Source organism: Pristiophorus japonicus, chromosome 2 (assembly GCF_044704955.1).
Source record: "Pristiophorus japonicus isolate sPriJap1 chromosome 2, sPriJap1.hap1, whole genome shotgun sequence".
NCBI classification, from domain to species: Eukaryota; Metazoa; Chordata; class Chondrichthyes; family Pristiophoridae; genus Pristiophorus; species Pristiophorus japonicus.
In genome coordinates this window covers 234,823,252-234,847,905 of record NC_091978.1, presented here as the reverse complement: position 1 = coordinate 234,847,905, position 24,654 = coordinate 234,823,252, and the positions used below count along the sequence as shown (strand labels likewise).

Sequence of the window (24,654 nt, the reverse complement as noted above, 5' to 3'; positions counted from 1 at the left end):
TAAGCCACATTATTCTCCATGCACCCCAGAATCAACTCTGCTGAATTACTTTATCTTAATCTACACTATTATTTATAGGATGAGTCAGAGAGGATTTGGATTGTACTAATTATCAATAATCTTATGAGATTTTCACTTGTTAAAAGAAAAGGTTAACTGATGTAACGTGTCATTTGTAGACGGTATGACTATACATTCCGCATTAGCACTGTACATAGGTTTGATTCAGAACGTGATCGCGAGCGAATAGGAGTTATTTGTTAACTGCCTTTTAAATGACAATGAATAAAGACCCGCCAAAATGTATAAGTTTCGTAATTCGCTTAAGATCCTGGAAATAATGAGCATGAGAATGAATTAACTGTTGCTTCTTTCTAAAAGTTTCATAACGCTTCCTCCCCCCAACAAAATGTTGCATAGATTGATTTTATGTGTGCCAGCGAGGACTGCAGTAAGTGGATATAGACTGATATAAATGGCATTTCAAGTTTCCTACAGCTGGGAGGGTATTGTTCTGAAACGATTGTAAAAAAAAACTGCCTGGGCTCTTAATTACCAAGTAAGTCAAAAACGATATACTTTCTCGCTACCCGAATAATAATTGTTCAAGTATCTCATATATCTCCGAACTTAAAGCCTGATATTAAATACTCAGAGATATGTACGATACTTTTAAAAAATCTTTCAGGACAGAAGTGCTATATATATATCCCTCTCTCGTGGCAATCAATTAGTATCATATAACAATTTATAAAGTCACAGTCTGACTCACATTGTGCTATAGGAGCTGAATATTTGATCTATCACCTCTCGACATCTGAGATCTAGTTGGCTTTTTGAAGTCTGATTTGATTTAAGGCAGTGCAGCAGTGTGATTGGTCGGGCCGAAGCTCTGCCCTGAGCTGGGACACATAACACTGTGCGCCTGCAGTCAGATAGGAACAGACCAGCCGAGCCTGAAAGAGACAGAGAGGAGCAGCAACAAGCGGCGACCAGAGTCTAACGGCATCAGAGTGAACCAACCAAACATATTCACATGAGGATCTGGGAAAGCTCTTCTCTTATCAGATAGGTACCTGCAGCTGCTTGGGACAGCGCAATCCTCAATAGGACAGTCTTAGAACTTTTCGAAAAACAAAATTTTTTGCTGTACTAAAGACCTTTCTATTTCCAGTTTTGTGCGTTGTTCTCTTGTTTTTTTTAAGAGAATGGGCAAATTTCACACGCTGCTGTTTGTGTGTGTGGGATGGAGCTGTTTAACTGTGGGCTTCTCGGATCTGCTGAAAGATCATTTCCGCGGGCTGAGGAGAATTGCTGGCTTGGGTGAGAATTCGAGAGACTCTGCTTCCTCCCGGAAGGGAAGCCCCATCTCCAAAGGATCAGATCTGCTCGAGGACACGCTGTCGGAGCACATGCTGATGCTTTATGACAAGTACAATAAAGCAGGTTACCACTTTAAGGATGGCAATACGATCCGCAGCTACAAAGCTAATTTGGGTAAGTATACAGGGATGGGATGATGTAATGAAGGAAGGGTTGCTTTCCTAAATTCAGGGCATGAAACAACATGACTATGACTTTATAGAGAACTTCCTTATCTACAGAGCCCCTGAGGTCTCACCGGTGATTTTAACCTGGTCATATTCATTACTCAAAAATTCGAAAGAGCGGTCGTAACGTTGGATTATACAAAGGAACCAGTTGGTGTAACTCTCCTATGAAAGGTTGTTAGCATTCGTTCTATAGATGAGTGAGTCTAAGAAGCAACGCTCTAGATACAATTAAATCCAGTCCTAATAATAAGAGTTCCGTTGTCTTAAGGCTGATGTTTCAGAGACAGAATTCTCTATAACCAGTGGTCCTTTAACTCTATCACGGTTCACTCGCGCATCTTCTCTGGAGTCAAATCAAACTGCTTCGTGTTCTGTCGAAACACTCGGGCACCGATTAAAGTATGTTATCCGGACCCGGACATAGTTTCCTGTAATCAATTCCAGAACATTTCCCAATAATTTTGCAGTAATGGTGTCACAAACAGATGTTAATAAACTCAATTTTGCATTATTCCCAGCGGCCAGTTTACCTGGCAAGCTCTTAATGGACTAAAACAATGTTACGTCAGCCCAAAGTGTCAAGGAGTGCAAACTTCATTGCATTTTTCGAGTTTTCGCTCCGGCTCTCCTAAAGGCAATGACTCATGCTGGGCTATGATTTAGTAGGCTGTGACAGCCATTCAGTACCTCAATCAAATAGCTCGTCTTAATATGTGCGCAAGGGTGGGCTTTTTGACTATGTAACTATCCCTGCCCAGGACAAAACGATACCTTACCGGTATTCACGCCTGCACTTGCTGCAGCAATCACTGAATAGCAATTAGAAGCAAGACCTCAGGCCAATTTTTGTCCCCTCATTAGCCCAAGAACACTGAGGCAAATTGAAGTGTTGCCACTGCGAACAATTCAACAAAGACCGAGGATGGAAACTGGGGCTTTCTTGCTCTGCTCAGTAGCATATCATGTCTAATGTTTATTTACTGAGCCTTTGGGGACGACACCTGAATGTTCTTTTTTAAAGTTTTGCGTCACAAAATAAATCATGGAGTGATTTTAAGACCTGGACCAAATTTGAAGGATTCAGTAAAACACTTATGCTTCATTTTCATACATTGTGACGTCACCTGAGATGCTTAGTTGGATTGATGCCTGGGAGAGAGTTATGGTTAAAAGGCTGTAATCTAATCAAGGTTTCAGATAGAATCCTAAACTATGAGAGCAAAGCTCAGACAATTTATAAATATTTGAATTTCAAGATTAGATTAGTGTCTTGAAATCATGTCCGGGTATATTTTATTTTTAAATTATATACACTGCTCTGCTTGTGAAGGAAAGAGAGGCAGTCACGTTTTTGGATGGTTTGTGCCAGTGGTGCTTGCAAGTATGCAGAATGCCTACTTTTAGTGCCATGCCTTGGGCCTCTAGCTTGTTCCCCAACAGGTGATATTGAGAAAAGGGTATTCAGATATTTTTGCTTTTTAGTGTACAGCAGGATCTAACATACTCAATAAATACTATACTTGTATTGTATATTTGTAACTTAAATTGTGATATTATTCAATATTGGCTATCAATTGTATTGAATTCATTGTAGGAGCTTACTTATGATAGAAACATAGAAATATGCAGGGCCATAAAATATTATTACAGCCCACCTGGCTGATCCCAAAGTCTAAAGACCACTCAGACTGTTCTGTGGTGTGTCCAAGGTCCTGTCAGATTGGCCCTACAATGGGTTGACTCTTACTCACACTGTATAACCATTCAACACAAAGATTGAATCATCAACATTTACACAGCTTTTAGTTTGTACAGTTATGTATCAGCTGTGGCTCAGTGGGTAGCACACTTCCCTATGAGTCAGAAGATTGTGGGTTCAAGTACAACTCCAGGGACTTGAGCACATAAATCCAGGCTGACACTCCAGTGCAGTACTGAGGGAGGGCTGCACTGTCGAAGATGCTGCCTTTCAGATGAGATGTTAAACCGAGGCATCATCTGCTCTCGCAGTTGGTTATAAAAGATCACATTTCACTATTTCGAAGAAGAGCAGGGGAGTTATCCCTGGTGTCCTGGCCAATATTTATCCCTCAATCAACATTACAAAAACAGATTATCTGGTCATTATCACATTGCTGTTTGTGGGAGCTTGCTGTGCGCATATTGGCTGCCGTGTTTTCCACATTACAACAGTGACTACACTTCAAAAGTACTTCATTGGTTATAAAACACTTTGAGATGTCCGGAAATGCGCTATATAAATGTACTACAGATTGACATTAATTGCAGTTTCCCCTAAGTGAATCCATCCCATAACACTTACTTTTAAGGCGCAGAGTTGCCGCAAATGCAGTTTCTAATCTCCCTGGACCATGTGAAATGAAGGGAAAATCAGAGAACCCATTCAACTGACATTAATTCTGCATAAATCTGCCTCAGTGGATGCCTGAGAAAAAGTTACCTATGTACCTTCATAATCAAGAAATAGTACTTGATCACCTAAAGAGATGGAGAGACAACAAAACTTTAAACAGTGTCCTTTATTTTCTTTTTGTTCTGTCACTCTTATGTTCATATAAATGGGTGGGCCACTAGTGACCCATGGCCCATATATCAAGTGCAACAATAGCCCATGCCTTGTATAAAGTGGTGTATAATCCTTTAGTCAATACACTCCTTTACTGACTGCCACATGCTGCTGCTGTTTTCAGTCAAGTATTTAGTTAGACATTTTCTTATAGTCCTTTGAAATGCTTCTTTTTTTAAGGCAACACACTGTCAGAATCAGAAAAGTAAATGTTCAGACAACAATAAAAAAAACTGCAATTGAGTTTTAGTGTTGCTGCTCACCCAAAGAAACAAGGGGCATACACGAATTTGACTATTTCAACCAGTCTTCATTTAAAAATATTATTATTTAATTGTAATTAAAAAGTATGCACATAAATAGTCGATATAGATCTGGATATTGTCACGGTAATATGCAACATTGATATAATTCACAGTTTTAGCTTTCAAGAAAAAAAGATCCCAGGTTCTTCTTATGAGTGTTGAATCTATTGTCTTTTATGGAAGATAGTTACAAAGATACCTTTGCAATAATGATACCATAACATCATATTCTGCATTATTTCACCATTTTATGTGAATTGGGTTTATCCTGCTTCAAATGTAACCAACACTTCAAAGTGAACTTTACCTCAGAACAACCAAATGGTCCCTTAAAGTAGTATAACCTTTTGTCATCCAATTTACACCAAACTATGTGCAACTGCCTTTCTTGGGTGTGGAAAATAAGTGATGACACACATCTCTCATGACCTTGCATATCCTGTATTAATACAGTATGTTTAATTTTTTTATGGCCTTCATACTCATATTGCATATAATCTACAAAATCTGAAATGCTCAGAAGTTTGAGTTCCCCCACCATTTTGCCAGGCTTTGCATCTCTGTTCAGAACACTGCTGAAGTAATTTATAGTGCATTGTACTTTTGAGAAGATTCAATGCTATTTAATGAGGAAAGAGCTCCCCCTGTCATCAGTGCTGGTCTGTCTGTAAATCAGCCAGTTTCACACAATCTTTTATCTTAAAATCTAGCACAACCCTGTTGTATTCCCACAGGTCAGAGCAGACAGAAAATTGTTAAAAAACCAGACCTGATTGTAGTAGGAATGCCTGTACAGAAGCATAAAGGAATCAGGAGACGGAATCAGGACTCACATTCAACAATAATTTGCTTAACTCTGACGTGCATACCAATGGGCTTCACTGTACTTGGGTGTAACTATGTTTATACTTCACACGTTGCCTGAGAGATGATGACATTATAAAACTGAGTTAAATTATGTATCATAAATTTAAAACGTAAAGGATAATAAATGGTTTACAGTGAACAATAATACAGTAATTCAATAAATCAGATCCAATTATGTCATAACTTGGTAAGTAAAATGCAAGCAGAACCTTAGGGTTAAGTTAACAAACTAAACTCACTGCCAAACATTTATCATTCTGTGTATAACAGGCAGATGTGAGGTTTTACTTTTCTTACTCTTATATGGCAACTATGGTAGAGATGGCATGAAAGTGGTAGTAATATAGGACTAAGTAGTATATATGCGGTTGTCTCTTAATACTCTTGGGGCATGGGCAATAAATACTGAATTTCCAGTGTTGTCCATGTCACCAAAACATTACATATACTGCTTGAAAAATAAAAATATTAAAAGACTTGGGATATAATGAGAGTGAGGTTCAACTAAGTGAGAGAAAAAGATAGAGAAAAACACCGACACAGATTTAACATGTTGAATTTAATGGATCGAATAGCCTGCTTCTGTTCTATGATTTTGAACTTCAATGCGACTTTTACTATAATATTAAACAGTTGTCAGTAATCTACAAGATTGTGATTAGAGCAGCATTACCAAAGTAGCTAACACTTAAGCCAGACTTCCACCCCTGTGCCAAAAAAACAAGAATTACTTCAGCTGTACTTCAATATTCTGTATCAATCCCAAGTCTGTACAGAAGTTTCACATAGCACTTCAGTTTGTGGAACTCTGTCCTAGATAGTGTCATCACCTAGAACTCTGTGCCTCGTAGGCAGAAGTTCAAACGCAGTATCACTTCTGGAACTAGGATTGCCTAAGCATGTGTTATGCCATGAGATATCTCTGACTTATTGTTGGTACCCCACTACAAATTTTCCAAGCCTTCTTGTGTTATCAGAAACAAAAACAGGGCTCAGTTTTGTTGACATATGTTGCCTTCAGTTGCAACCTGTTGTAAGGCCTTTCTACACCAGGAAATAAACTACACAGTGTACATTATAAATACCATTTTCCTGGCATGGAGCCACACTAGACAAAGGCATGAGTGGCAGAATCTGTCCTATAATGACCTAGCTTCAATCTATGCTTTTGTCTAGTGATCTTCTACAATGGGAGTGCTGCTCACAAAATTACACCTCATACATCAGCACCAGCAATGAGGTATTCTAAGCTAATCTTTTTGCTAGTATGTTATATTCTCCAGTATCCACAGCTTAAATTAAAGGGACACAGCCTTCATGATAAAACGTTGGGCTAAACCTTTTTTTTCATTTGGGAAAGGAGAGAAGCTAGAAAGGGCATTTTAGATCTTTTTCTTTATTTTAAAGAACATTAAAACAAATATGGATGAACTTTGGTGCTCGATGGTTAACTACTTTCCTATGAGTTTACGTACATGATCTCAAGTATACTGTAGCACAGTGCTCATTTCTTTTGAACCAACAGCTTCGATGACATTAGATGGTAAATAGTTTATTGTTATATATAGTTAGTCCACTTACATTAAGTTTAATTCAAGCATAGATTTTATCATTGTGTTTGGTAGTGTATATATGCATACATAGTAATGCATCAGAAACTTGAACCCGAATAGCTGCATATATTTTGGCATAATTACATCATATTTGGGGCAGACGGGATGGAAATTGGGACAGAACTTGGCTCTCTGCCGCATTTTGCATTCATCAGAGTTTGCACCAGGATTAGGGCTGTGGACATGGGCCCACCCACTTCCATGTGGATGTTAGTAAAAGAGGCGGGACTATTGGATGACGTCATCTTCCCAAATTCCAACAAATCCCACCTCAGTAGTCCTCAAAGCAATGAGCATTTGCTTATGTACTTGCCAGAATCTGATCCTGGCAGAAGTGGGGCCCATGACAACTTAAAAGATTGTTATCCCTAGGACATAGGGAAGTCAGCCTATTTGGAAACGGGTTACTTTGTTTAATATTCTTGCAGTTTTAAGCTGGTCTAGCCGTCTCTTTAATGACATGGAAAAAATCTGCAGTCAGATTCCTCCCCCTTCAGATGGGCACTTAGTTCCACCACAAATGGTGCAGATGCCAGACCGATTTACGCAAATGCCTCAAACCCCAGAAAGTAGGACAGGATCAGTGGGACAACAATTCCAGCAGTTGGAATTCCCATTTGTTATGGCGGCAGACTGGGAAACACAAGTTTTCAGGGCCCTTAGGTTACATTAAAGAGATTATGGAAGTGCAATGTTTGACTATATAATAACAGTCACTGCACTTTGAAGTGATTCATTGGCTCGGAAGTGCATTGAGAGATGTGATGAAGTGCTGTAAACATCTAACTGAGGAAGATTTTGTAACTGAAAATTGACATTTTTCCCCCTCTCCTCACACAAGAAGGGCTGGCAACTCCTTAGAGGGCATGTTCCCGATCTCCTTCTGTAACTGAAAAGCAGCAGTGACTTTCAGTTTAATTAGAAATGATTCTGAGATTCATTTTTATCTAAAATCTACAGCATTACCCATGAGCTTTATAGTATTATTTTAAGAAAGTCAAGTTGCCTGATCCAAAATCTTTTTGTTTATATTTTCCAATGTTTTAATATGTTTTAACATATTTCTCTGTTTAAGCAACTTTCAAGTTTATTACAGGACAAATAAATCTGTAAGTTAGTTCATTATTGCTGGCAGACTAACACCCGACTGAATTTGAATCTTCAGTAACTCCACCAGCTCATTGGCCCAGAAATTCCGGCCTCCCGGATCCGTACGGAGTGTGTACGGACCCGGGAAGGCATCGCAAAAGCCGGTTTTCAGCGCACAATGTGCATGCACTGAAAACAGGCTTTTCCAATCTGTCAAGCTGGAGCTTGACAGATCTTCCTTATTTCCACATCCAGGACATTTGCATGGGCAAGATTGCGGTATTTACCCATATCTTGCCCAGTGGATGTCCTGAAAACTCTTGCGCCTGATAAAAGCATAATAAAATACAATTTAAAAAACACATTTTATTGTTAAAAACCCTCCCCACTATGGTAAGTTTATTTTAACCAAAATTAAAAAAACTTTTTAAAAAATTGGAAAAATATATATTTTTTTATAATACATTAATAGCTTTAATTTAAATTAATAAAAATATGTGGTGTATTTTTTTCTATTTTTTATTAGTGTTTTGGGTGTTTGGGGGGGGTTTCTCAATCATAATAATGGGAACTCCAACATATGGAGTTCCCATTATGAATGAGTATATACTTTACCTTGATTGGCTGCCCAGAGCCATGTGACTGCAGCTCCAGCTCTGCAGACATCCTGACGTGCACGCACTCCAACACGCAGTCAGTAGAGGCCTAAGGACCGGGATCTCTCGCGACGTAGCGGGTTCAGGTAAGTGCGCATCTTTTTAAACTTTTTTACTCGATCGCCCGTGGGAAGCAGCCGACTCGGATTTCTAGGTCATTGTTAATAGCTCAACAGCACCATCTTGTGTGAAGAGAGGGGAAAAAACATAGATTTTCAGTTGCAAAAGTTTCCTCAGTGAGATATTTACTGACTTCATCACATCTACCAGAAATGTCTCAATGCACTTCTGAGTCAATGAATCACTTCAAAGTGCAGTGACTTTTATTATGTAGTAAATATTGCAACCATTTTGCACACAGCAGGATTCCACAAACAGCAATGAAAAAGTTAATAAATTTTTGACCATTTTGATTGAAGGAAGAATCGGCCATGACCTTCCTGTTCTGGTTTAAATAGTACCATGGGATGTTTAACATCCACCTGAACGATCAAACCAGGCACAAGGGCCAGATTTTTCCTTTTGCTGATTAGCAAGCGTGTATGCTGTTAAAAGTGCTGAAATTGACAGCTCGTTGGGAACCTGCCTTCATCCCGCTGACTTCCTTCTGCCTTTTACTCTGGTGCGTTTTTCAGCGCGCCAGAGATACACTCGGGAGAGGTGGGCGACCTCGTTAAAGAACATAAGAACAAAATAAATAGGAGCAGGAGAAGGCCATACAGCCCCTTGAGCCTGCTCCACCATTTAATACAATCATGGCTAATCTGATCATGGACTCAGGTCTTCTTCCCTGCCCGCTCTCCATAACCCCTTATTCCTTTATCATTCAAGAAACTGTCTATTTCTGTCTTAAATTTATTCAATGTCCCAACTTCCACAGCTCTCTGAGGCAGCAAATTCCACAGATCCACAACCCTCTGAGAGAAGAAATTTCTCCTCATCTGTTTTAAATGGGAGGCCCCTTATTCTAAGATCATGCCCTCTAGTTCTAGTCTCCCCCATCAGCGGAAACATCCTCTCTGCATCCACCTTGTCAACCCGCTTCATAATCTTATACATTTCGATAAGATCACCTCTCATTCTTCTGAATTCCAATGAGTAGAGGCCCAACATACTCAACCTTTAGTCATAAGTCTACCCCCTCATCTCTGGAATCAACCTTGTGAAACTTCTCTGAACTGTCTCCATAGCAAGTATATCCTTTCTTAAATATGGAAACCAAAACTGTACGCAGTGTTCCAGGTGTGGCCTCACCAATACCCTGTACAACTGTAGCAAGATTTCCCTGATTTTATACTCCATAATGTTCTTAAAAGCTTGTCAACAGCCTGTTAAGAGGCTTTTTAACCTGAAGTTTCAGTTTTTACTGGCTGTGCACGGGATTCATGTGGTTCCTGAAACGCGCCTGTCAAAGCAAGGCAAAAGATGAGTGACCATTGTGTGAGTTGAATAATTGACAGTTAAAATAATCACATAAATACTCACACCTCACACCTGCTTCCTTGCCTCAGGGAAAGGTTCTTGTTGACATAATTTGCTGCAGAGAATTTGCTTTCAGGAATTTGTAGGTGGTTTCCGCAACCTCGGAACATGCTCCCACTACATTGGAACATTGTGCCTCTGATCTTCACTTTACCTGGCATCTATCAGATCAGCATGGGTGCCGCTTATGCTGATTCACCTTGGACCTCAGATTCAGATCAAGATAAGCCCCAGCACCAACAACAGGAACAACAACACCAGCAGCCTTCTCACTGACCTGCTGCTCCACAGGAGAGAGGGGATCAGCACAGGGGCACACCTCACCAGAAGCGATACCCCTAACACAGGGTATACAGGCAGAGGATGAGCTTCCTGGACATGAATGAACAGCAGTGCTTCAGGAGGCTCAGGCTATTGCGTCGGGTCGTTGCAGACATTTGTAGCTTGCTGCTGCCAAGAGGACCTGGTGGACACGCTTTACCAGTGGCTGTCAAAGTCACCACAACGCTCAACTTCTTCACCTAAGGCTTCTTCCAGGGATCTGCAGCAGACATTTGCAGGATCTCACAGTCGGCCACCCACAGATGCACCATCCAGGTGACCGATGCCATGTTTGACAAGTCAGGCACTTATGTAAACTTTGCTACTGATGAAGTCAGTGTGACTGAGTGTGCGTTCGGCTTTGCGGCTCTGGCTAGCTTCCCACAGGTACAGGGTTTTCATCGGCTGCACACATGTGACCATCAAGGCACCCCCACATCACCCAGGAGTGCTCGTGAACTGTAAGCGCTTCCACTCCCTCTGTCATGTATTCAACTATTATTGTAACCCATGTATAAGCTGACCTAAGTTGTACACCTTGAGAACATTGACCACAAGGGGGTGAACTTGTGCGAGATACTCCTAACCTGGACTTTCAGGTATAAAAGGGGAAGCTCCACCCACCTTCATCACGAGGTCTTGGTAATAAAGGTAACTGGTCACAGAGTGACCTTCTATCAAGTATGGGCCTCGTGTGCATTTATACTGTATAGTAAGGACTTATCATTGGTGATGAGAAACTGGGATTTAAACCACACGAGCATGGCCACTAGCAGCACAGAATTGAGATACTGTGTTGGTGATGATTGGGACAACGTTATTGAGAGACTACAGCAAAGTTTTGTCACTAAGGAATGGTTGGGACAGTATTCGTCCGACAAACACAGGGCTCATCTCCTGATGGTTTGTGCATCCAGAACGTACTCCTTGATGAAGGACCTTCTAGTGCCAGAGAAGACGGTGGACAAGATGTTCGAAGAGCTCAATAAGTTGATCGGGGAACACCTTAAACCGGCGAGCAGCATGCACATGGCGAGACACCGGTTTTACACGCACCGGCGGCGAGAAGGGCAAAGCGTTCCTGACTTCATGGCAGATCTCCGGCGACTGGCGAGCCAATGTAAGTTCACAGATGCAGGCAGAGCGGAGATGCTGCAAGACTTTTTTATTGAGGGCATCGGGCACGCTGGGTTTTCAGGAAACTGATTGAGACCAAAGACTTGACCTTGGAAGCGGCAGCTCTGATAGCCCAGACATTTATCTCAGGGGAGGAAGAGGCCAGAATGATGTATGACAAAAATCTTGGCTCAAATGCGGCAAACGACCAGGGAGTCAACATTGTTAATGCGGCACACAGTTCTCTAGGCAGACAAGGGCAATCGGACATGGCCCAGCATGTAGTCGAACCCAAAGGGGGAATTCAACAGAGACAATGGCTAGCTGAACGGCGATTGATGCCATCGCAATGAGCAATGCGGCCAGTAATGGGGCCATCAACACCTGTTAATGGTGCGCTTAAGGACAGTTACAGAGACAGCCAGAGCTTGCAGGTGTCAGCAATATACCTGCAGAAACTGCAACGTCAGCGGTCACTTGGCACGTATGTGCAGGAAGCCTGCAGCCAGGTTGATGTACGAGGAAGACGGGCCCGATGTAAGCCCTTCGAGGCCAAATGAATACTGGGGGAAATTGCTGGAAGCTGAAGTTCAGCGAGTTCATGTGGAGCACATATACAGTTCATATACCAGGACGCCACCGATAATGATGAAAGTGCTCTTCAATGGCATCCCAGTATTAATAGAGTTAGACATGGGGGCCAGCCAGTCTCTGATGAGAATCAAACATTTCGAAAGGTTGTGGGTGTCCAAGGCCAGATGGCCAAAATGATTGCCGATTGACGCACAGCTAAGGACATATACAAAGGAGATCATTCTGGTGCTAGGCAGTGCCATGGTAGTCGTGACCCACAAAGATTCGGAGAACAGGTTGCCACTCTGGATTGTCCTGGGGGATGATCCCGCACTGCTGGGAAGGAGTTGGCTTGCTGTCATGAACTGGAAATGGGGCGATGTCAATGCAATTTCTTCTGTGGAGTGAGTATCATGCTCACAGGTCCTGGACAAATTTGACTCATTATTTCAACCCAGCATCGGCACTTTCATGGGGGCCAAGGATTCACATAAACCTGGACGCCAGGCCAGTACACCACAAGGCCAGAGCGGTGCCATACGTGATGTGGGAAAAGATAGAATGTGAATTGGACCGCCTGCTGAGGGAAGGCATCATCTCGCCAGTCGAATTCAGTGACTGGGCGAGCCCGATTGTGCCGGTGCTCAAGGCTGATGGGTCGGTCAGGATATGTGGCGATTACAAGGCCACCATCAATCAGGTGTCACTCCAAGACCAGTACCTGCTTCCGAGAGCGGAGGACCTCTTTGCGACGCTATCCGGTGGCAAACTTTTTTCAAAATTGGACCTGACCTCAGCTTACATGACCCAGGAGCTGGCGAGTGAGTCAAAGAAGCTGACCACCATAACGACACACAATGGGTTGTTTGAGTATAACAGATGTCCGTTCGGGATTCGTTCGGCCGCCGCGATCTTTCAGCGCAATATGGAAAGCCTCCTCAACTCGATTCCAAGGACGGTGGTTTTTCAAGACGACATGCTCATCACGGGTCGCGATACAGAAGAACATCTCCACAACCTGGAGGAGGTGCTACGCAGACTGGATCGGGTAGGGCTGCGATTGAAAAAGGCGAAGTGCGTCTTCTTAGCTCCAGAGGTAGAATTCCTGGGGAGGAGGGTAGCAGCAGACGGGATCAGACCCACTCAGTCCAAAACAGAAGCAATCCAGAGAGCACCCAGACCCCGTAACAAGACGGAGCCTCGTTCGTTCCTTGGGCTCCTGAACTATTTTGGTAACTTTCTTCCAAAATTGAGCACGCTGTTAGAGCCACTACATGTGCTCCTATGCAATGGTCGCAATTGGGTCTGGGGGGACAGCCAGGAAAGGGCTTTTGATAGAGCACGCAACTTGTTATGCTCCAACAAACTGTTAATGTTATATGATCTGTGTAAGAAACTTGTTCTAACGTGCGATGCGTCGTCCTATGGGGTCGGGTGTGTGTTGCAGCATGTGAATGCCAATGGTCAGTTACAGCTGGTAGCTTATGCCCCCAGAAGTCTGTCCCAGGCAGAAAGGGGCTATGGGATGCCAGAAAAGAAAGTGCTAGCATGTGTATATGCAGTAAAAAAAATGCACCAGTACCTGTTTGGCAGGAAATTTGAGCTGGAGACAGATCACAAACCCCTAACATCCCTTTTGGCCGACAACAAGGCCATAAATGCGAATGCATCAGCTCGCATACAGAGGTGGGCACTTACCTTAGCCGCCTATGACTACACAGTTCGGCACAGACTGGGCACTGAAAACTGTGCCGATGCACCCAGCAGGCTCCCACTAGCCACCACTGAGGGGGCAACTGACCATAATGCTGAGATGGTCATGGCTGTTGAAGCTTTCGAAAGCGAAGGCTCACCTGTGACAGCCCGTCAAATTAATGTTTGGACAAATAAAGACCCGGTATTGTCTTTAATTAAGAAATGTGTCCTGAATGGGGACTGGGCAGCCACGTACGGGGCATGCCCTGAGGAATTTAAACCATTTCATAGGCGCAAGGATGAACTCTCGATTCAGGCCGATTGCCTACTGTGGGGAAACCGAGTAATCATGCCCCAGAGGGGCAGAGAGGTGTTTGCTGTAGATGGCCACTCTTTCCATGGAAGAGTCATCGCCTGCAACATGGTGCTACTCATTTTGGAGATGGACTCCTCCATTCTCCATACAATTGCACACATCATGGCTGGAAATGCTGCCAAAGCCTCGCGCATTTGTTGCTCCACCTCCAGAATTATCCTCTTTGTTGATGGCACCTGAGGTTCAGCATCTGCGTCCAGCTGAGCAGAACTTGGAGCTTCCTGTGCCCTCAGGCGTGGGCTCTCCACTGCTGTCTCTGTCTCCACCATTCTCTCTTGCTCACTTGTGATGTGTGAGACACCAGGTGACAACACTATTTTATGTCGCGTGGGACCTACCGAGGTAGGCGTATCTGCGTTGGTGCTGGGTGTGCATGGGTCAAGTCACTGTGCACCCTTAGAGAATGGAGCTTCCTCTGGAGAGTCATCTTCCTCCTCTGGCTAGACAGTGAGGGTGGTGGGGTGGGGGTGGGAGTTGATGGACCTGTAGGAGAGTAAAGACATGAATTAGAACTGTTATGATAAGAATGTTGTAATTTACCATTATGTATATGATCATATTTCATTGGCTGCTGACATGTGGGAGTTGTGTACAGACCTCGAAACAGTAGTAGTGATGTTGGGGAGGGCATCAAACAGGAAATTAGGGGTGCATGCAATAAAGGTGCAGCAGTTATCATGGGTGACTTTAATATGCACATAGATTGGGCTAACCAAACTGGGGGAGGCCATCTTAGACTGGGTGTTGTGTAATGAGAGAGGATTAATTAGTAATCTCGTTGTGCGAGGCCCCTTGGGGAAGAGTGACCATATTATGGTGGAATTCTACATTAGGATGGAGAATGAAACAATTAATTCAGAGACCATGGTCCAGAACTTAAAGAAGGGTAACTTTGAAGGTATTAGGCGTGAATTGGCTAGGATAGATTGGCGAATGTACTTAAGGGGTTGACAGTGGATGGGCAATGGCAGACATTTAGAGACCGCAAGGATGAACTACAACAATTGTACATCCCTGTCTGGCGTAAAAATAAAAAAGGAAAGGTGGCTCAACCGTGGCTATCAAGGGAAATCAGGGATAGTATTAAAGCCAAGGCTTACAAATTGGCCAGAAATAGCAGTGAACCCGGGGACTGGGAGAAATTTAGAACTCAGCAGAGGAGGACAAAGGGTTTGATTAGGGCAGGGAAAATAGAGTACGAGAGGAAGCTTGCAGGGAACATTAAGACGGACTGCAAAAGTTTCTGTAGATATGTAAAGAGAAAAAGGTTAGTAAAGACAAACTTAGGTCCCCTGCAGTCAGAATCAGGGGAAGTCATAATGGGGAACAAAGAAATGGCAGACCAATTGAACAAGTACTTTGTTTCGGTATTCACTAAGGAGGACACAAACAACCTTCCGGATATAAAAGGGGTCAGAGGGTCTAGTAAGAAGGAGGAACTGAGGGAAATCCTTATTAGTCAGGAAACTGTGTTGGGGAAATTGATGGGATTGAAGGCCGATAAATCCCCAGGGCCTGATGGACTGCATCCCAGAGTACTTAAGGAGGTGGCCTTGGAAATAGCAGATGCATTGACAGTCATTTTCCAACATTCCACAGACTCTAGATCAGTTCCTATCGAGTGGAGGGTAGCCAATGTAACCTCACTTTTTAAAAAAGGAGGGAGAGAGAAAACAGGGAATTATAAACCGGTCAACCTGACATCGGTAGTGGGTAAAATGATGGAATCAATTATTAAGGATGTCATAGTAGCGCATTTGGAAAGAGGTGACATGATAGGTCCAAGTCAGCATGGATTTGTGAAAGGGAAATCATGCTTGACAAATCTTCTGGAATTTTTTGAGGATGTTTCCAGTAAAGTGGACAAGGGAGAACCAGTTGATGTGGTATATTTGGACTTTCAGAAGGCTTTCGACAAGGTCCCACACAAGAGATTAATGTGCAAAGTTAAAGCACATGGGATTGGGGGTAGTGTGCTGACATGGATTGAGAACTGGTTGTCAGACAGGAAGCAAAGAGTAGGAGTAAATGGGGACTTTTCAGAATGGCAGGCAGTGACTAGTGGGGTACCGCAAGGTTCTGTGCTGGGGCCCCAGCTGTTTACATTGTACATTAATGATTTGGACGAGGGGATTAAATGTAGTATCTCCAAATTTGCGGATGACACTAAGTTGGGTGGCAGTGTGAGCTGCGAGGAGGATGCTGTGAGGCTGCAGAGCGACTTGGATAGGTTAGGTGAGTGGGCAAATGCATGGCAGATGAAATATAATGTGGATAAATGTGAGGTTATCCACTTTGGTGGTAAAAACAGAGAGACAGACTATTATCTGAATGGTGACAGATTAGGAAAAGGGGAGGTGCAACGAGACCTGGCTGTCATGGTACATCAGTCATTGAAGGTTGGCATGCAGGTACAGCAGGCGGTTAAGAAAGCAAATGGCATATTGGCCTTCATAACGAGGAGATTTGAGTACAGGGGCAGAGAAGTATTGCTCAATTGTACAGGGCCTTGGTGAGGCCACACCTGAAGTATTGTGTACAGTTTTGGTCTCCTAACCTGAGGAAGGACATTCTTGCTATTGAGGGAGTGCAGCGAAGGTTCACCAGACTGATTCCCGGGATGGCGGGACTGACATATCAAGAAAGACTGGATTAACTGGGCTTGTATTCACTGGAGTTCAAAGGATGAGAGGGGATCTCATAGAAACGTTTAAAATTCTGACGGGTTTAGACAGGTTAGATGCAGGAAGAATGTTCTCAATGTTGGGGAAATCCAGAACCAGGGGTCACAGTCTAAGGATAAGGGGTAAGCCATTTAGGACTGAGATGAGGAGAAACTTCTTCACCCAGAGAGTGGTGAACCTGTGGAATTCTCTACCACAGTAAGTTGTTGAGGCCAATTCACTAAATATATTCAAAAAGGAGTTAGATATAGTCCTTACTACTCGGGGGATCAAGGGGTATGGCAAGAAAGCAGGAAGGGGGTACTGAGGTTGCATGTTCAGCCATGAACTCATTGAATGGCGGTGCAGGCGAGAAGGGCCGAATGGCCTACTCCTGCACCTATTTTCTATGTTTCTATGTTTCTATGTGACCATGAGTGACTGTTGTCTGCCATGTGGTTCTATGATATTTAATTCTATCACCAGGTTACTGAGATATCGCCCGCTTTCCATCTCCCACTGCCAGCTCTGCAACTCCGCTTATGTCGCGTGCTTCCTCTTCTGCGGTGTCAATGCAGTGTTGATTGGAGGTCTGCGCTCTCTTCCGCAAGGAGGGAAGCAAGAGAACTTTGAGTGAGAGTCAGGGAATGAGTGTAGGGGATGGATGGGCTACATCTGTAGAGGGTGAATATGTGGCAATGATGTGACATTGCCAAATGGCCTCCTTCTGTGGTGTTACTTTCCATGATTGTATTAGGATGAGGGTGAGTGTCGGGGTGGTTAGTCAGATGGGGATGTGAGTGGGTGCATAGACAGTGAGGAATGAGTGCACCTGCAAGGTAGGTTGGTGTGAGGAGTGACGTGCAGGAGTCGGCTTGGGACAGCAGAGTAATGGGGTTGGGGGTGACACGCACCTCAGAATGTAGTGGAATGTGGCATGGTACTCACCTTTCCTGACCTTTCCTGACCTCATGAATCATTAAATTGTTTCCTGCACTGGATCAAGGCTGACAACAGTCCTGCTGCTCACTTCCTCGGCGATCTCCAGCCATGCCCTCTTTGTTTCAGCTATTGGCCTTTTTCACCCATCACCAGGGAAGAAGACCTCCTCGCAGGCTCTCACTCCCTGGACCAGGATTTCCAGGGAGGAATCCCTAAAACTGGGTGCAGCCTTTTGGCGATGAGACTGCATCTTTGCTTAGAATTGGTTACATCTTCACAGTAAAACGAATTGATCTATCTCACAGCAACAGCTAACTCTCAGATCAACCGCTGAACCACCTCCAACAACCTTCAACTCTCATCTTTCCTCTGTCCCTTTAAGTAGCTGAGCTGAATTTGAGTCATCCGTGACATCATCAGACCTGCTTCAGTTAATTGGCCGGGAAACCCGCATGACTAGCTCAATTGGAGTACTTAAGTTAAAAAGAGACTGCAAAGTGCGCTGATGGAACATTCAGGATAGTGGCCCACTACACAGACTCATCCTGACACTCAGAAAATTCAGCCCATGGACCCATAGTTTAACGGTTCATCTGAAATATGTCAACGCCTCTGCACTACACTGGAATATCATCCTAGATTATATGCTGGAGTCCTGGGGGGTAAAAATTGCTATGCATTACACAATGGGTGATACAGCGACAAAGTTACCAGTGGGAGGGCCCATGCCCAGTCCGCGTGGCTTTCGGGCCACTGCTATATTCTTTAGGCGGCCACCTAAAACAGAGGTTAGGTCCCTTGCATATGTTGATGAGAGGCCTAAGGCATTCCTCTGTGAAGCTGGTCTCCAATATCACAGAGGAATTGGCCCACTCATGATTCTTCAGCGGCCCCTACAGCCTAAGAAATAGCCATCACCAACAGGTAAGTTTATATTTAAAATATATATTTTTTAAACATTGTTGTGGAGCCAAGAGGAGCAGGAGTGGTTCTCCCAACCCCATAATATCCCGATTGTCCTCTCCCATTGCCACTTCCCCCACACCCACCCCGAGATTTACCTTTAGGCTGCTGCTGGTGAGGCTCGTGGCTCGATATTCATTTTGGTCACATTTGCAAGCTGCCTGTGGGCAGTTGCCCAAATAATATTAACAAGGTCCAAGGCCCATTTCAGGGCTATCCTCGGGTCTCACCATTGCAGCTGCATTGCCAACAGATGTCAACACCCTGGAGTGGGGCTTCAACCTTCAACATTCTGACTCAGAGGCAAAAGTGCTGCTGGCTAGAAAGATGTTCATTAAATGGACAAGATGTGGGTTTGGTTGATAACAAAATCTTCACAATGTTTATAGCCTACCATTTCTCTAAATGTTGAATAATGCAGACAATTTTATGGTGCCAAAGTTAGAAGTTGGCATCCAATGCCATGTTTGGAAACCTGATCACCCCTATGCAGTGAGTCGCCCTCAATATCCAAATGTGCAAGTTCAGAAAAAGAAAACATTTTAAAAAAAGTTATGATTTCATTTTATTTTTAAAATTTGAATTAATCATCATAACATTATAAAAATGATTGTAATCTTCACCCACCAATAAACTAGTTGTCCACAACATACTTAGTTGGAATAATATTTATTAAGATCTCAACATGGAAACAGAAGCATAGAAGGTTAATGTGCAGGTCATGACATAAAGGAACTTAATGTACTGCTGCAATATTATCGTGTGCATGCTTTGACACTACAGGATATTTGATCTTTTATTGTTTTGTTATTATTATAGGGTGGATTGGAGATAAGCAGCTGCACATTTTTAATCTGACCTCTCTGACACAATCTGAAGACATTTTGTCTGCCACGTTGCATTATTATGTAGCTGATCTTGTAAACAACAGCAGTATTTGCCCCTACTCAAAGGGCTGCAGTCGTCGTTTACACAGAAAACAAGTCAACATTGATCTTTCAATCTGGGTTTTTGCCACTGCCAACAATAATACCAGAATTCTGGGTCGCTATGTGATAAATACGTCCACTTTTTATCGAGACTTTCTCTCCTGGCAGTGGAAAGACATCACACGAGTGGTTAACAATGCAAAGTCAAATGATAACCTATTGATTGGAATTGAGATCACGTCGTCTGGTCCAACCTTCTGGAAACAGTTGCTTTCAAACCGTTCGCCCTATATCCTGGTGTATGCAAATGATTCTGCAATTTCAGAACTGGACAATGTGGTGAGCACTCTTCAAAGACGCCGGGGATCATTAGTCACCAAAATGCAGAGTTTTGGAATCAGTGCCGCAAACAGGACATTTGAAATGAGAAAGAAACGGTCGACTAACTTACTCATGCCCTTGCACAACAATGAATTACCTGGTGCTGAGTATCAGTACAATGAGGCTGATGCATGGGAGGCAAGGGGGCCTTATAAAAAGCTGCATCCTCGACCAGCAAACAGACAGAGGAAGACAAAGCAGAGGAAGGGCAACAGACAGAAATCACAGACTCTTCAGTTTGATGAGCAAACATTGAGGAAGGCGAGACGGAGACAGTGGAATGAGCCCAGAAACTGTGCCCGTCGTTACCTGAAAGTGGATTTTGCAGACATTGGATGGAGTGAGTGGATAATCTCCCCCAAGTCTTTTGATGCCTATTATTGTGCAGGTGCCTGCCAGTTCCCAATGCTAAAGGTGGGTGCTCAATTTTCATGTAGTAAGTTATTTTTTCTTTCTTGAGATCCCTATGCCATGTAAAATTGGCAGGCAGCCTACTCCCCAGCGTATGCCAATGCCACTTTGTAACCAGCTAAAAAGAGATACATCGGAGTTATTAGACCTGTACGGATGAGGAAGTCCATTCAGTCCTTCAAGCTTACAATTGGAGATATTATCGTTCAAATGTTTGACCCATTTCTATCATATTTGTCTCTCTACTATTTTAATACTGGCAATAACCTATTTATTTTAAGCAGGTTAATGGCTCAGTAAAAGTAGCAAAGGGAGAATTTGATAGGGCACATTAAGCATTCGTAAGACAAGATCATCAACATTAAACCGTGCATATTTTCATTAAATTGAGTTAGTTACAGTTGAAACGTTGTCTTATGTGTTCTATAGTATAAATTATACCATATTATACATTGTAAAATTTGTGAACTTCTGGGGCAAGTGCTTTTTCTCCAGGCACCTGAACCCCAAACCTGCAAAAAGATTTTGTTCATAGGAGAAACTGGAGTAGGCCATTCAGTCCTTCAAGCCTGTTCTGCCATTCAATTAGATCATGGTTGATCAGTATCTTAACTCTATTTACCCACCAAAATGTTGGGAATTAACGAGCTGTTACATCTATTTTATTCACTAGATGTCATCTGTAAGAAAGATGGAAGTATAAACAATGTTCGAAAGTGTTTCTGTAAAATGATTCTCTCCCCTCTTCTTTTAGTCATTAAGACCTTCAAACCATGCTACGATTCAAAGTATAGTGAGAGCAGTGGGCGTTGTTCCAGGGATTCCAGAGCCATGCTGTGTGCCTGAGAAAATGTCATCATTAAGCATCCTATTTATCGATGAAAACAAGAATATTGTCCTGAAGGTCTACCCAAACATGACAGTGGAGTCATGTGCTTGCAGATAACTCTACGGGAACGTGAGCATTGATTCTGGGTTTGCACTGCTGACATTTTTGTTTTCTTTTTCATTCTGAACAACAAAAGGAAGTCTTCCAACAAATGAAAACTGAATGGTGTCTTTAGATGAAAGGAACTGAAAGATAATTTAGCGTTTTCTTTTACAAACCCATTCATTTGCGTTAAAAACGCAGTTTCTGAAGCAACATCAAATGGAAGTCGCAGAGCGTCTGTGTCCGGAATTCAGGATTCTGAGACAGAACGGCATTTATTGTAGATTTCTTTTAGGTTCTTCAAGACTAATTGCTACAAACTGCTATTGCACTTCAACCGATACTTTGTATCATGGCTGGTATATGGCTTATTTTCCACTCCCCCAACTCCACACCACCCCCCCCGCCCCCCACCTCCACGCCTTCCCCCCCCCCACTACCATCACCACCCAGCCAAACAATCACAGAGTGTGATGAGCATTTTATTTTATCCTTTGTATTTTATTGCAGTACTCTTTTTAATAATTAAGTAATTTGAAATGTAAAGCAGCTATGTGAATCAATGCAAATATATTATTAGATAAAAAAATCAATTTATTTGTTAAAATATCTTACTGCAACAATAATTCATATGTTCAGTACACAATGTTTTATTTAATATTAATCGGCAACATTTTTTTAATGCAAAATGTTTGTGATGATGTGTGATATAAAGCATTCACTTCAAACAGACGAGGAAGTCCAGTACTCAGGGGGTTACAGGATGTTTGCTGGATCTGCTAAATAAAGGTCAGTCTTAGCTACAACAAACCAGGGAACTCCAGTAGTTAGCATAGCTGCAATGATTCAGAAGTATCCATTCCAATTTCAACTGGCCAAATGAGACAACTGCCAGGACAGATGCCAGCGGATGCCAGGAACCAAATTGGGGATAACAAAATGTGTGGTCAATTAGTAAAAGGCAAACAGTGATGCCACAATTCTTTTGCCTCCTGAACTGACCCACTTAATACCAAATCACAAAAAAATGAGGGAGAATATGTAAGATCATGACATCTGCAAGAATTACTCTCCATACTCATTGCTATCAATGGGTTGGTCTCGTCATAACGAAGTACTTTACAGTAAAGTAGTAAATATAATTGGCTCCAAAGTTAGTCAATCAATTGTTACTCAAGTCAAAACTGATACGTGTTTTGCTCCATTGATGGTTCTATTGCTCACCATAACTTAGAGCTTTCATATTGGTTAACCAACTTTTTATTTACGAACAAATAAATCTATAATTTACACCCTAATTCAGACTAAACAGACTGGAGTAGGCTCAAAAAAACAAAATATGTCCTTCATTAATTATGCTTAGGATATGCTGCTTCTCGATGTAAAGGAAGTCATTCACAAATATGTCATACCTATATACTTTTAAAGAATAAAAAATGTTTATGTCATCATTAAGATGAGGTTTAAGATGCTGGAGAATTAAATGTTAGCCGCTGGTGCAAGTACTAACATTTTTACATCAGGTATGATGCAGGTGAGCAGTGCCATCGATATCTGCAGTAATGGCACTCAGTCTACCTTTCAGAAAGCGCCAGGTTACATTTCCATTCTCCATATGTAAAAAAGTTAAAGTCCCTAAAATCGGCAGTGTGCCTTTTTAATTGCAAATTTTACAATCAGCAACAATAGGTAACTTCCATCAACTTTTGTTTTATTTTCATTGAGTTGGATTTAAACTTGGGCTCCAACTTTGTCTTAAACCACTGCCTTATCTCATGTACTTCTTTAGTGTAAAGATAAATTTAAGTGATAATAAACTCAAAGGTGTGAATTATTAGGATTGATGAAACTTATTGCATTCCACTTGTTAGTCCAAATCTAAAAATATTGATAGAGGAAGCTAAGAAACTTAGTCCAGGCCTTGTTCGGAACTAATTTTCTTCAAGTAAAATGGGCTGAATCTCCGTGGACTTGTTGGGCGGTCTGGCCAAATCCTTTATGTGGACCTGGAATTAAGTGGAATTAAAGTTGTTAACATTGATCCTTGAGGATAGTGCCTTACAGCATTAATATTTTAATGAGTATGCATATAGTCCAATAGAGGCATTCTCTTGTTCTCTTAGATAATACATCAATATTATTTCTATGCTAATTATGCATATTGTCTGTGAGGTGGCTTTACCCTCATATTGATCCCAAAGATCAGTCCCAGATTCAGTATCAACTGTTTTCACCATTTTATTTTATAACAGTAAAAAACTTTATTTCTTTATATAAGTATGCAATAATTAGACATTTTGGTAGAGGAAAAATATGTTATAATCATTTCTTTAAAAGTAATCACCCATGTAATTTTTCAACAATTTTTAAAAATTCAAAATATATTTTCACTATTTAAGTAGGTACGTATTTGAATGCATTGAATAATTTTAATACTGTTTTGTATATAGTTCTATTTTAGAGTTGTTACAAAAGTAGACATGTTTATTAAATTGCCAAAATCAATTGCCAATTGAAAAACAAGTTTAATTGAATGAATGTTTCCCATTTTCTCCCCATCAAATTTGGCTAGTTTATATTACATTAAACTGGTATGAATCAAATTGCATGCTTTACTCTTATAAAAATGTTTTTTTTAATATATATATTTGTATTATTATTACATAGGCATCTGTGAAGCAGTTTGTCTGTTTATCATTCTGTTTTTTCAAAGCTGAAGCGAATTTGCCAACTTAAAAAGAAACTCAATTCTCCATTATTAAAAAGATACAAAATTAATTAAGTTTTAATTGTTAACTTTGACAATAAAACAACAATATTTAAGGATGGATGAAATTATATGGCTTTGTATTAAGTGCATTTGTGTGTCTATCAACATATATCGCAATATATTTTCCATTTCTGTGTTTTGGTTATTGTGTTACTTTACAAAACTGCAGCAGATTTTTAAAAAATCAACATTTCATTCATTTGTAAAGAATTTCCTGTAAACATTTAGTTGATATGTAATATTGTACAATATGTTTTTAAATAGTGCATATTTGTATATGGAAAGAAACCCTGTTGAAAAGCTTTTTTTAATTTATTTTATGTTTGGCTGCAGTTTTTCCCCTTTTTTTGCACAGTTTCAATATTTGGTTGCAGTAATGTTTATTAAAGACTGTTAGTATCCTGAACACTACAAAGCATCTGAAATGAAAC

At 41.7% G+C, this 24,654-nt stretch overlaps 1 protein-coding gene across 1 annotated transcript; it reads left to right on the top strand.

Moving 5' to 3' along the window:
• The first annotated feature begins 910 nt into the window (after positions 1 to 910).
• On the top strand, positions 911 to 24,280 carry bmp3 (bone morphogenetic protein 3). The gene is made up of 3 exons (XM_070863895.1): positions 911 to 1,497; positions 19,621 to 20,525; positions 21,277 to 24,280. The coding sequence occupies exons 1-3, from the start codon at positions 1,209 to 1,211 to the stop codon at positions 21,466 to 21,468; spliced, it is 1,386 nt and encodes a 461-aa protein (XP_070719996.1). The 5' UTR covers positions 911 to 1,208; the 3' UTR covers positions 21,469 to 24,280.
• The last annotated feature ends 374 nt before the right edge of the window (positions 24,281 to 24,654 follow it).